The sequence below is a fragment of the Bactrocera dorsalis genome, chromosome 5 (assembly GCF_023373825.1).
Source record: "Bactrocera dorsalis isolate Fly_Bdor chromosome 5, ASM2337382v1, whole genome shotgun sequence".
Lineage (NCBI taxonomy): Eukaryota > Metazoa > Arthropoda > Insecta > Diptera > Tephritidae > Bactrocera > Bactrocera dorsalis.
This window is the reverse complement of record NC_064307.1, coordinates 48,016,756-48,027,726: the sequence shown is the minus strand read 5'-3', so window position 1 is coordinate 48,027,726 and position 10,971 is coordinate 48,016,756. Positions and strand designations below refer to the sequence as shown.

The 10,971-nt window shown below is 35.2% G+C and overlaps 2 protein-coding genes across 2 annotated transcripts; one reads left to right on the top strand and one right to left on the bottom strand.

The window, feature by feature from the left end:
- Window positions 1–2,750: 2,750 nt before the first annotated feature.
- Window positions 2,751–3,310, bottom strand: LOC125778909 (uncharacterized). Its single transcript, XM_049458532.1, has one exon. It carries the CDS (start codon window positions 3,260–3,262, stop codon window positions 2,810–2,812), a length of 453 nt encoding a protein of 150 aa, XP_049314489.1. The 5' UTR covers window positions 3,263–3,310; the 3' UTR covers window positions 2,751–2,809.
- A 4,814-nt stretch (window positions 3,311–8,124) lies between these two features.
- Window positions 8,125–8,716, top strand: LOC125778910 (uncharacterized). The gene has a single exon (XM_049458533.1). The coding sequence runs from the start codon at window positions 8,149–8,151 to the stop codon at window positions 8,599–8,601; it is 453 nt and encodes a 150-aa protein (XP_049314490.1). The 5' UTR covers window positions 8,125–8,148; the 3' UTR covers window positions 8,602–8,716.
- The last annotated feature ends 2,255 nt before the right edge of the window (window positions 8,717–10,971 follow it).

Genomic DNA, 10,971 nt, shown 5'->3' with positions numbered 1-10,971 from the left:
GAATGTTGAGACTGGTTGAATGCGTTTTGCAAACGCCATAGTAAAACATTAAGTTTACGTACACCAACTGCCACTTCTTTTGACAGTGCAAAAGGATTCATACGCCAAAACGTTGCTTCCTTTCTTAATTTACTTGAAAATGAGTATACAAAATATAATTTTCCAGCAACCCATATTTGGAATGTAGATGAGACGTGGCTATCAGTGTTGCAATCTTGACAGGCTAAAATATGCGGGTCTTTCGTGCCTTCATATTTTATATTTCCTAGAAAGAATAGTAAACCATTTCTTATGAAGGATGCTCCACCTGGATCGAAATATTCGTACTATCTAACTATAATCCTTCACAAATAGATATCAGTGGCTTTAAAAGTACTTAAATTTTCCTTTGGATAGAAATATCTTCACAGAAGAAAGAGCAGATAGCACAGTCCCAACTGAAAATCCCTTAAAAAGGAATTCTTGTTTTCAACGTAAAGCGATTTGGGATCATGACATATAGTATGCATTCTAAGGAGAAGTGCTATATTTCATTGCAATTCCTGCATATAAAACTTTCTGGAGTATTTTATTTGCAAAAATTAATTTTATTTAATTTAGAAAAGAACTAAGCCAAAGAGGCCGTTTTCTTTAATTTCATTTTATTTGAATTATTTTTATAATAGATACATAATAAAGCATCGAATGTATTTAATTTTCAAATTTTATAAACTTATCATTACACCCATTACACCATTACAGTCAAGGGCTATATTTGCGAGTATTAAAATTCTAAATAGAAACAATTAAGTATTGAAGGTTTCTGACGAATCTTTTCATAGTTGCAGCCAAACTACACTTAAAAAAATCGTTATTTATAAGGAGAAGATTCAATACCATTAATAAGTTGAATTTGCTGCCGAGTATGTGCGAGGTTTGTTGAAAAAGTATCGCTTATTTCGTATTTCTTAACATTCTTTATTGATCATTTAACACTTTGGCAAGAACTTAAGGTGCGCGACGCTCGTCTAATGGAAGAAAACTGTTAGCAAAACCTTCTCATTCAACATATCCTGGTCGTCTCCGGTTTGGATCCTATGGAGAATTCTGGATTGTCGCGGGCTGAGTCCAACAACTCCTGAGCAAGGTCTACGCGAAATGGTTTTGGTCTCTGCAACCCGACTCATACCTTAATTATTGGCTAAAATCGAATGACATGATCCAATTTATTTCCTCAACAATTTCTCTAATGGTGATTCGCCGATTCTCAAATAGTATTCACTTCGGTAATGTTTTCAACTTTTCTTCACGTGCGCGGGCTTTCCCTTATGCCACAGCCAAAATCTTGTTTTTGACACACAATTTTATACAAATCCATTTTTGGAATAAGCAAAAAATCGAGGACGATCAAACACGCGCCAAAGTAAAACATCTGTAAAAAAAATATCTAAAAATTCAGAATGGCCGACCTTGTCAGCACAAATTAGGTATTTGGTCCTACTCAGCATAACGCCACACACACAAGCATACCCAGCTGACCAAGACATTCAGTCGCGATAAAACAGTCGAAAATCGAACACTCGTAGCCTGCGAAAATCAAAATTCGTTTTACTCTTGGTAGAAGCAACGGTAGTCAAGACTGTTCAAATATATATACCTATAATATATTTATACTATGCCGGCTTTATCACATGTACGGAGTCGCTGCAAAAAGCACTGACTCATAAAATTTTCAAAATTAAATTCACTAATCTTCGCAAATCTCTGACAGTATTTGCGCATAGAAGTCAAGTGTTACAGTGCAGTAGACGGAAGAGAGGCGGTCCAAGGTGCTTGTGTGTGTGCGTGACCCTCAACACTTTCCGGCACTGCTACAGCATCAGACTTTAGAACTGTTTAAGTTGACTTTAGAGTGAACTCTAAAGCAGGGAGAGAGGGTGGGAGACTGTGAGAGCTCATACTCACACCACTCTAGGAAACTTCGTGCATCCAGTCACTTGTTACAAATGCAGCAGCGAGTGGACAAGCAAGGACTTACGCTGTCAAACTGACTTTTGAATTATAATTTCTCTCACATTTATCGCAATTTAGCACAAATTGTTTTCAATACCACTAAGGGGATAACCATGTGTGCTACACACTCACAAGCATACCCAGTTGACCACGCCATTCATTGTCCACATTTGTATGTGTGTGGCTACGTGAGGAGCTGGTACAAAATGGGTTTTTAAGACAAACACAAATACGGAGCGTAGATATGGAAATTAAATGCAGTAACAGATGAGCAATTAAATGTGTTTACATTGCTGCAGGGTTTTTCGGACGTAATTAAAAATTCGTATGTAGCGCAACCACACTCACGTCACTTTAAGTAAAATAGACGTTTTATTGGACTACATTTTAAACAGAAGTAATTTCCTAGCATGAACTCGAAACTTTTATAAGCGGTGATGGCATTCTTGCTAAATGCTCCATCGAGCTCGCTCTTACTAGTGGTGAGTGCTTTGGAGTTATACGAAAGCTGAAGGGTCAAAATGTTTGCGATGGCAGTTGAAAAAAACCCTTTCTTGATATATCTACACACTTGTACCTTACATATACTCGGAACATATTTTTGGCTGCTGGCGTGCATTTTGAACAACTCTAGGGTTCTGACAACGGAGAATGATTCGAGCAGTTTCTACAAGAAAAGTTTAGTTTTATTTATTCCTTCATAGATAATAAGTTTTATATAATTCTTTCAAACTAAAATTTAATTTACTTTAAAAATTACAAATTATTACAGAACAAAAAATTTAGCCTTATAAATCTCATGGTCTCTAGATAACATTCAGGTTATGTTGCACTTTAGAATTAGTTTCCCGTCCACGTCCCTTTCAACTTCTTCGTCGATGTCGGCATATAATGATGCATGCTGCCGCACCAAGCGATCCTTGAAATCCACCTGCCGTGTGAAGGCGTCGATATCTTGAGGCGAAAAATCACATATCTTGCCTTCACAATTTATAAGCAGGCCTCCAGTGAGATCAATTTTCGTCTTCGTTAGATGTAAGCGATTCATTTTACGCCGTCTTAGTTCCTTTCGATAAACGAAAATGTGATATTGGAGGAGAGGTTTCGAAGAGCTGTGCTGTATGTCACGTTTCATTGTTTCCTCACGTTCTCTTTCAGTTTCGTTGTCGTAGAACTCCATATCCACATCAAAATTTAGGTCTGTATCCAGATCCATGTTCAAGTGGAACGCTAAGTCACTATCAAAATCCATGTAGAGATCTTCTGTCATTTTGTATTTGCGCTGATCTTTAATATCTTGTAATGTTTAACACTTACGTTGTTGTGATAAGAATAGTACAGATCTGAATGTTGATATTTCTGAAAAATTACAGTTTTATAAGCATTTCCACTCAGGTAGCCTTCATTACAGGTACTTTGTCATCAGTAATCATTCCTTTTGTGCTCAGATATTTAATTACCTATTATATACCAGATATTTAATTACCTATTATTCGACTATTAAGGTTTGCCTTGAAAGACAATGAAAGATACTTAAGTTATGCCCACACAAAGGGTTAGCGACAGGTAGACAATATCCAATGACGATATCCAATGAATGATAAACGAAGTTACACTTCGCGTCTATTATCAATAATAGTTTTGCTAGTTCATCCGAAAATATAGAAAACGCACTCTTGTTCTTTACTGGCATTATTGTCAGGAAAATACATTAAGGGGTTACACGAGTTTCCTCGCGTAAAAAACAAACTTTTTTCAATAATTTTTGTCTCATATAAAAAATGAAATATTTTATTAGAATTTTATATTGATACAAACGTACACTATTAATACAGAAATACTGAAATTTTTGAAAAAAAATATATTGAAAAATACGTGTTTTAGTTACAAAAAAATGAAACGACAATTTTTTTATTTTGAAGTAGTTGTAAAAGAAAAAAATCATTTTTCCAGGTCTTTAAGAATTGTATCCTTCTTCCAAGTCTATAAGTATTATATCCCAAAAACCTGTGTAAAAGTTCAAGAAGATCGGTTGAATAGTTCTCGAGAAATCCCGCCAACCAACTTCAAAACACAGTTTCGAGAAAAACTGGTTTAAAGAGGGCGCACCTAACTTAGCTAGCCTCGAGCGCACAAGTTCTTAAGGCTGTATCTCCGAAACTATTACTCGAATCAGCTTGAAAATTTAGGACAATATTCTAGGAGAATTTCCTTGGATTAGTGGAAGCAATTGGTAAAAATCAATCAAAACAAATCAAATAATTAGTCGAAGTTAATTTTTTTACTAATAACAAATCAAATAAACACTCAAATAATTAATTTTCGCGGGGAAAGAAGAAAGTGCACATCAACTGTTTCTTTTACCCGTTACTTGTGCGTATATTAAGGGGGAGCCTGCTTTAGAAGCTTCAAAAGTCAAATTTTTGGTTTTTGCTTTAATCTCTTTAAAAATTATCTAAAAATATGTCCCCAAAGTTATAGATGGGAATTCGAAATACTTTCGAAGCTAGAAGGGAAATATTGACCGAACGTCTAGCAGATATATTAACGCTTGGGCAGAAAGTGAAAACTTTGACGCGCGTTTTCTCGGTTTTTTATTTTAACAATTTTTCATAATTGGCGGACAAGATAGAAAAAAACTAAACGTCGTATGGAATTGCAAAGTTTTTTTGGTCAAAAACATGTTTTTTTCTGTTTTTTTTTTTTAAATTTCTAAATTTTTACACTTCAAGGCCTAGAAATTTTGCGCTAATCTATAATTTCCCTCCCAAAAAAATCCTTAAAAAATCAATTTTTTGAAGCCTCTAAAGCAGGCTCCCCCTTTAAATCAGCTGTGCTAACAATTTCCAACTACAATCAGCGCTGCCATACTGGTCAAATAAAAACTAAGAAAAAAACTTCTAATTCAAACTTCATTATCGACCAAAGGACAGGTTTCTAATACCCAGTAAACCATTAGAAAATAAAAATGGCTGAACTCCTTCGTGAGGTGACGCCGAGAAACACTCTCAGCGCATTTAGAGTAAATAAAATAAGAGAATGGGAAAAAAGCTAACTCAGTTATCAATGAAAGGCTTAGAACTTTGGAAGCGATTTGCATTCAGTTACATGAAGATAACATAGAGTTAAAAAAAGAAAACGAAGAACTAAAAACTAGTTAAAGCAAGCATGTGACTGTTGAAGCAAAACCTTCTAGTATGAATGTAGATCAAAGATACGAAACCGATGAAGATTATCTAGCTAAATAAATTGAGTGGATACTCAAAAAGAAGCGCTCTTCAAAAAAACGCAAAACTGATACTTCTCCAACAATTATAAGCTCTTCGAAAAATAAAGAGCAAGCGTCCAACAATGATACCAAAACCTACCATCGGTGAGTAATAAATGATTTTTAATACTTACATAACATACATAAAGGACTTACATTCTAATATTACAGCTCTAATAAATAACAATTTTTAATACAGCTTTTAAGCAACGGCGTCTACAAACTTAATGTCTTCGATGCAAATTATTATCGCACAATAACCAAATTCTTTCAAAGGAAAATATAACTTGGATAAGCTACGAGAGTAAACATATTAGGCCTCAAAGGCAATGATAAAAAACTTACACCACTTATGCGATACGCAGTTAATTTTATATAATCTAAAATTTCAAGGTTTTAATGTCTTAAATGCAATTAATAAGCTTAAATGGAGGACTAAAGAATCGCTAGATATGAAAGGTCGAGAACTTCTCAAAGCTATGCAAGTAGTAGGAAGCCAGTTTGTTTCTACTGGAAGACCAACTTATAGGCCTTCAGATAGACAGAAATTTCCACAGCTTCTTGAATACCTTATAATCATTAAAATATCGAAGTATTAAGTATTAAAGATTGCTCAGACCTAAGCTCTGACCCTTCACCATTGTTATTAACGCTATATGAAAAGCCAATAATTTCGGCCGCCAAGCCAACGTTATGTAATAAACACACTAATTGGTATAAATTTAAAAGTATAGCGAATAAAGTCGGCCGAAAGCTTAAGCACATATCGACAGATGTTGAGTTGAACTGTGAGATTGAAAATTTTACAAAAATAATTCAAAACGCTGCGTGGAAGAGTACACCAAATATCCATGTGAATCTAAGTGGTACCAAATATTAAAAAACTTATCACAGAAAGTATCTATAAAAAGCGCAAGCTTCGACGGAGATGGCAACAAACTAGGTTCTCTGCTCTCAAAACTGAGCTTAATAAATGTGTAGCGAAACTAAGAACACAAATTAAACAGTTTAAAAAATTTTCCTTCAAAACTTATCTGGCTAAACTCACAGCTGATAAATCCACCGACTATTCTGGAAAGCTGCCGTATTTACAAATCATTGGAGAAACACATTTATGCCTAACGATGGATATGAGATAAACTGTGAAAATAGTTGGTTGGATCCACATATCAGCATTTCTCCTAAACTATTAAAGAAATTAAAAATCTTATCGGGAACACAAGACTGATAAAAACATCTGGTATAATTTAATAACAGGAGAAATATTATGCACACAAGACTGATAAAAACATCTGGTATAATTTAATAACAGGAGAAATATTATGCAATACCACAGAATTGTATAAAAAACTTGTGAACATTATAAACAGTGTTTGTAACGCGGCTTTCTTGGGCGTGTCTGAAGCTTTTGACAAAGTTTGACGTTCGGGTCTGCTGCTCAAATTGAAAAACATGCTACAATTATAAATATTGTACTTTCGCATTAAACAAGAGGATGCATACTCGAACTTGCAACCGATAGAAGCGGGTGTTCCCCAGGAAAGCGTGTTGGGGCCAATGTCTTATTTGCTTTTTACCAGTGACCTCCCGTCTGTCCCGTATATGACAGCGACATTTGCGGATGACACATCTTTGTTAGCAGCTGGAGAGTCAGTATCTACTCGACAAGTGCAAACAGCAGTCAACGTACATAATTACTAAGTGGTCATCTAAGTGGCGCATCAAATTAAATGACACCAAATCAATTCTCGTCGACTTTACTTTGAAAAGGCCGACTTATCGTCCGATTTATATAATTTATATAAATAATATTCCTATGATGCTAAGCACCTAAGTATCATCTTAGATCCTAAGTTACGCTGGCAGGAGCATGTCAAAAAAAAGACCGAGCTTGATATGAAAGTTGCTTAACTTGACCATCTAGTTGGCAGGAAATCAACTATATCAACTGAAAACAAACTATAAGTATATAATCAAGTTCTAAAGCCACTTTGGGCCTACGGAGCCCAACTATGGGGTTGCTCAAGTCAAAGATGTATTGCCAGCATTCAGCGCTTCACTTACTAAGGACTTTAGTTAATGTTCCTAGGTACGATAGCTCTGCTGACCTGCACCGTGATCTAGGCGTGAATTCAGTGGTAAATGAAATCTCCAAATTAACAAACTCTCACGAACTGAGGCTTAGACAGCACGTCAATGAGGAAGCCTCCAGACTCATCAAAACTGTTAGGCGAGAAACCTAGTAAGACAACAGTAGCAGCAGATGTATTTCTTAACATTTAGCTTTTAAGTATTTCTCCTAATTAATTATACTAAAATTGTTGTTAGTATTTTATTTCTATACACTAGGCACAATGGTAAAATAATAAAAAAATAGCATTTAAAAAAACTAAGGAATAGAAGAGTTGAAGAAATAGAAAGAAGCAATGAATTTTGCTAATGTAAAGTGTAGACAAATGGTAGGTTTTAAAGGTTTAACATTTACTATGTTTGTAGACCTGGTTAAAAAAGAATAATTTTCTTTCCCTTTTATTTCTCTTAAAATTTCAGGCTCCCACTTTTATTCCTTTAAATTACGAGAAAATAAACGTATGATTAATCGCCTATTGAATTTTTGTTTTAATGTCCCTGAGATTATAGCCTACCTGTCGCTTACTCCTTACTGTCTATCGAACCCTTAGTAGTCGGTTAGGTAAAATATCTGAACACAAAAGGAATGATTAGTGAACACAAACTTTACTAAGTACCTGTAATTAAGGAGACCTGCGCTGAAATGCTTATAAAGCTGAGGTTTTTCAGAAATATCAACAATCTCATCTGTACTCGCCTCATCATAACACCTTAAGTGTTAAACATTACAATATATTAAAGATCAGCGCAAATACAAAATGGCAGAAGATCTCTACATGGATTTTGATAGTGACTTAGCGTTCCACTTGAACATGGATCTGGATATAGACCTTAATTTTGATGTAGATATGGAGTTCTACGACGACGGAACGGAAAGAGAACGTGAGGAAACAATGAAACGTGACATACAGCACAGCTCTTCGAAACCTCTCCTCCAATATCACATTTTCGTTTATCGAAAGGAACTAAGACGACGTAAAATGAATCGCTTACATCTAACGAAGACGAAAATTGATCTCACTGGAGGCCTGCTGATAAATTGTGAAGGCAAGATATGTGATTTTTCGCCTCAAGATATCGACGCCTTCACACGGCAGGTGGATTTCAAGGATCGCTTGGTGCGGCAGCATGCATCATTATATGCCGACATCGACGAAGAAGTTGAAAGGGACGTGGACGGCAAACTCATTGTGAAGTGTAACGTAGCGTGAATGTTATCTGTAATAGTTTTTTGTTATTTAGGTCAATTAGTGTTAAGTTATTGATATTATAAATATTATCTACGTAAACAATTAAAATTTAATAAAGCTATTATGTAATTTCAAATTTTATAAGTAAGATCGATATTGCTTCAGATGACTCAGAGAATTTTTCTGATGTGTTCCGCGATTAACTGCTTTATCAAAATTTAGAGACTGAACTGTACAAATAAAAGCATGATGCAAGTTAAAAAAGTGTTAAATATACTATATAAATAAACTTTTCCATAATCGATATCTTGAATTTATTTTTGTTCCTTACAGTGCTGGAGTCACTTTTTGTTTAGATGGCACAGGGACTCTGCAGTACAAAAGAATCATAACAAACTTTGGAAAAAAGCTTGCACCATTAAGTATAGACACTTGAAGACTAGGCAATGAAGTTAAGAAAATCGCTGAAATGAGCTTATTCAAATGAACATGAAGGCGCACGGTGAAGTATTACATTTGCATTAGAGATAACTTCCTTATAAAAGTAAAGCATAATTTTCGGGCGTGCCAAAAGGGTTAACGGAGAAAATAAGAAAAGTGAAAAATTTTTTTGGAAATAAAGTTTATTTAACTAAAATATTATGCAATTTCTCCATCGCGCGCCCCAATCATTCCATTCGCTATCATTATCTTATCAGTCCAACTTTTAGATAAAGGTTTGTGTCTGCAACGGAATAAGCGCATCGAAGCTTGAGAGGAAGCGGGACTTCCATAGTGAAAAATTATTTTTTTGATTGGGATAAAAGCTACTATTGTGTTTTATAGAGTGAGTGTGTTTATCTCACTGTCAGACTGCTATTTAGACCAATCAAATGCGTATATGGCGGCTACATACCTTTGACTACCTGTGGGGGTTCTAAAAAATCGCTCTTCACTTCGTTGACATACGCGAAGTATGATGGGCGGGATCGTTAACTAAACTACAAAATACAAGTGGTTAATTTTCTGATAATTAATATAATGGAAAGTAGAAGACCTGACAGTTTTGGTGGGAATTTTCATGAAAATCATTGTTTTTCAACCAGGTAGGTGTTAACTCACGAGTATATACATACATATAATTTGAATTAAACCTGTGATAGTTTAACTATCTTCTTCCTAGGGTGTACTACACTTTGAGAGAGAAATCAACTGATTTTCACTCAACTAAAGACCGTCTGTAGAAAAGTTCGTTAAATATTGATAATGTATTGATACTCGTATTATATAAATTGATAATATAAAGATGCTTCTAGTAACTGTTTCAAGACATTATATTTATTCAAAGATAGCGATAAAGAATTTTTGCAGATAAAAATGTATATTAATTCCAGAAGTTCTTGATCTTATTTATATTTCAAATCAACTTCATTGTTATGTCCGATTCCAATTATATAAAAAATTTGCAATTATTATCAATTATGACATAATATTTTGATATACGAGTATCCTGAGGAACTGAAAGGTGCCAACAGGAGTCTATACCAACGAACGTCTTTCCTAAAACATTGTGTCTGTTAAAAGTTGAAACAAATATTTTATGGAAAACCCCATAAACAAATTATAACTACCTTTGTCAGTGATGAGTTAAAAAGTCCATGTCCTTAAGTTTTGAAATTTGACATTTTAATGATGAAGAAGGTTCGATTTAGTTCTCATCACTTCAAATTCCTAGAAATTCTAACTTTAAACAACTTTTACTACGCATTAGAAATAATTCCTCTCTTTTATCATCAGCAGAAACATTTGCAAGAGTTTCGCATTTGTCACAATGCGTGCCTCGCAACAAGTGTCAGGTCAGAATGCTTGACAAGTGTCAGAGCTAAGCATTTTCGCAACATTTTCCTTACACTCTGCAACATAAATTCACATACACTCCACTGCCACCCCCACACTTCTCAACACTCCCCTGGTCACTGCGCCCCACTTACCGCCGCTCCACTTGCACTTGCACCTAATAATAAGTGCGCACTTAGCTGCATTTTCATGCATTTTTGCGTCTCTATTTGCCGCTCTTTTTGCAACAATTTGCAGTGCCAACTACTTACGCCGATTACCGACGACTCTAACAAAACTTTACGTTTGCGTAAGTATTGCGTTGCACTTTCCTTAATGCCAACATCTCAACTCATTCGCTGCACTTACCCATTCATACTTGCCGCACTGCAAGTTGCAAGTTGCCAGCGTCACTGCGTAATTGGTTGCCGGACGTTTTTCATGAGTCAATGGTGGCAACAAGAGCCAGGCGCCGCCATAGAGCTTTCAGTGCTTTGGAGTAGTTTGTGTGTAAGCACTAGTTACCTTTAGTATTTTGTCATTTTGCTTCTTTTGTGCACATTTCCTAATTTGCTG

Coding starts and splice junctions, on each gene's coding strand:
- LOC125778909 (XM_049458532.1), bottom strand. CDS start 3,262: ATGACAGAAGATCTCTACATGGATTTTGATAGTGACTTAGCGTTCCAC.
- LOC125778910 (XM_049458533.1), top strand. CDS start 8,149: ATGGCAGAAGATCTCTACATGGATTTTGATAGTGACTTAGCGTTCCAC.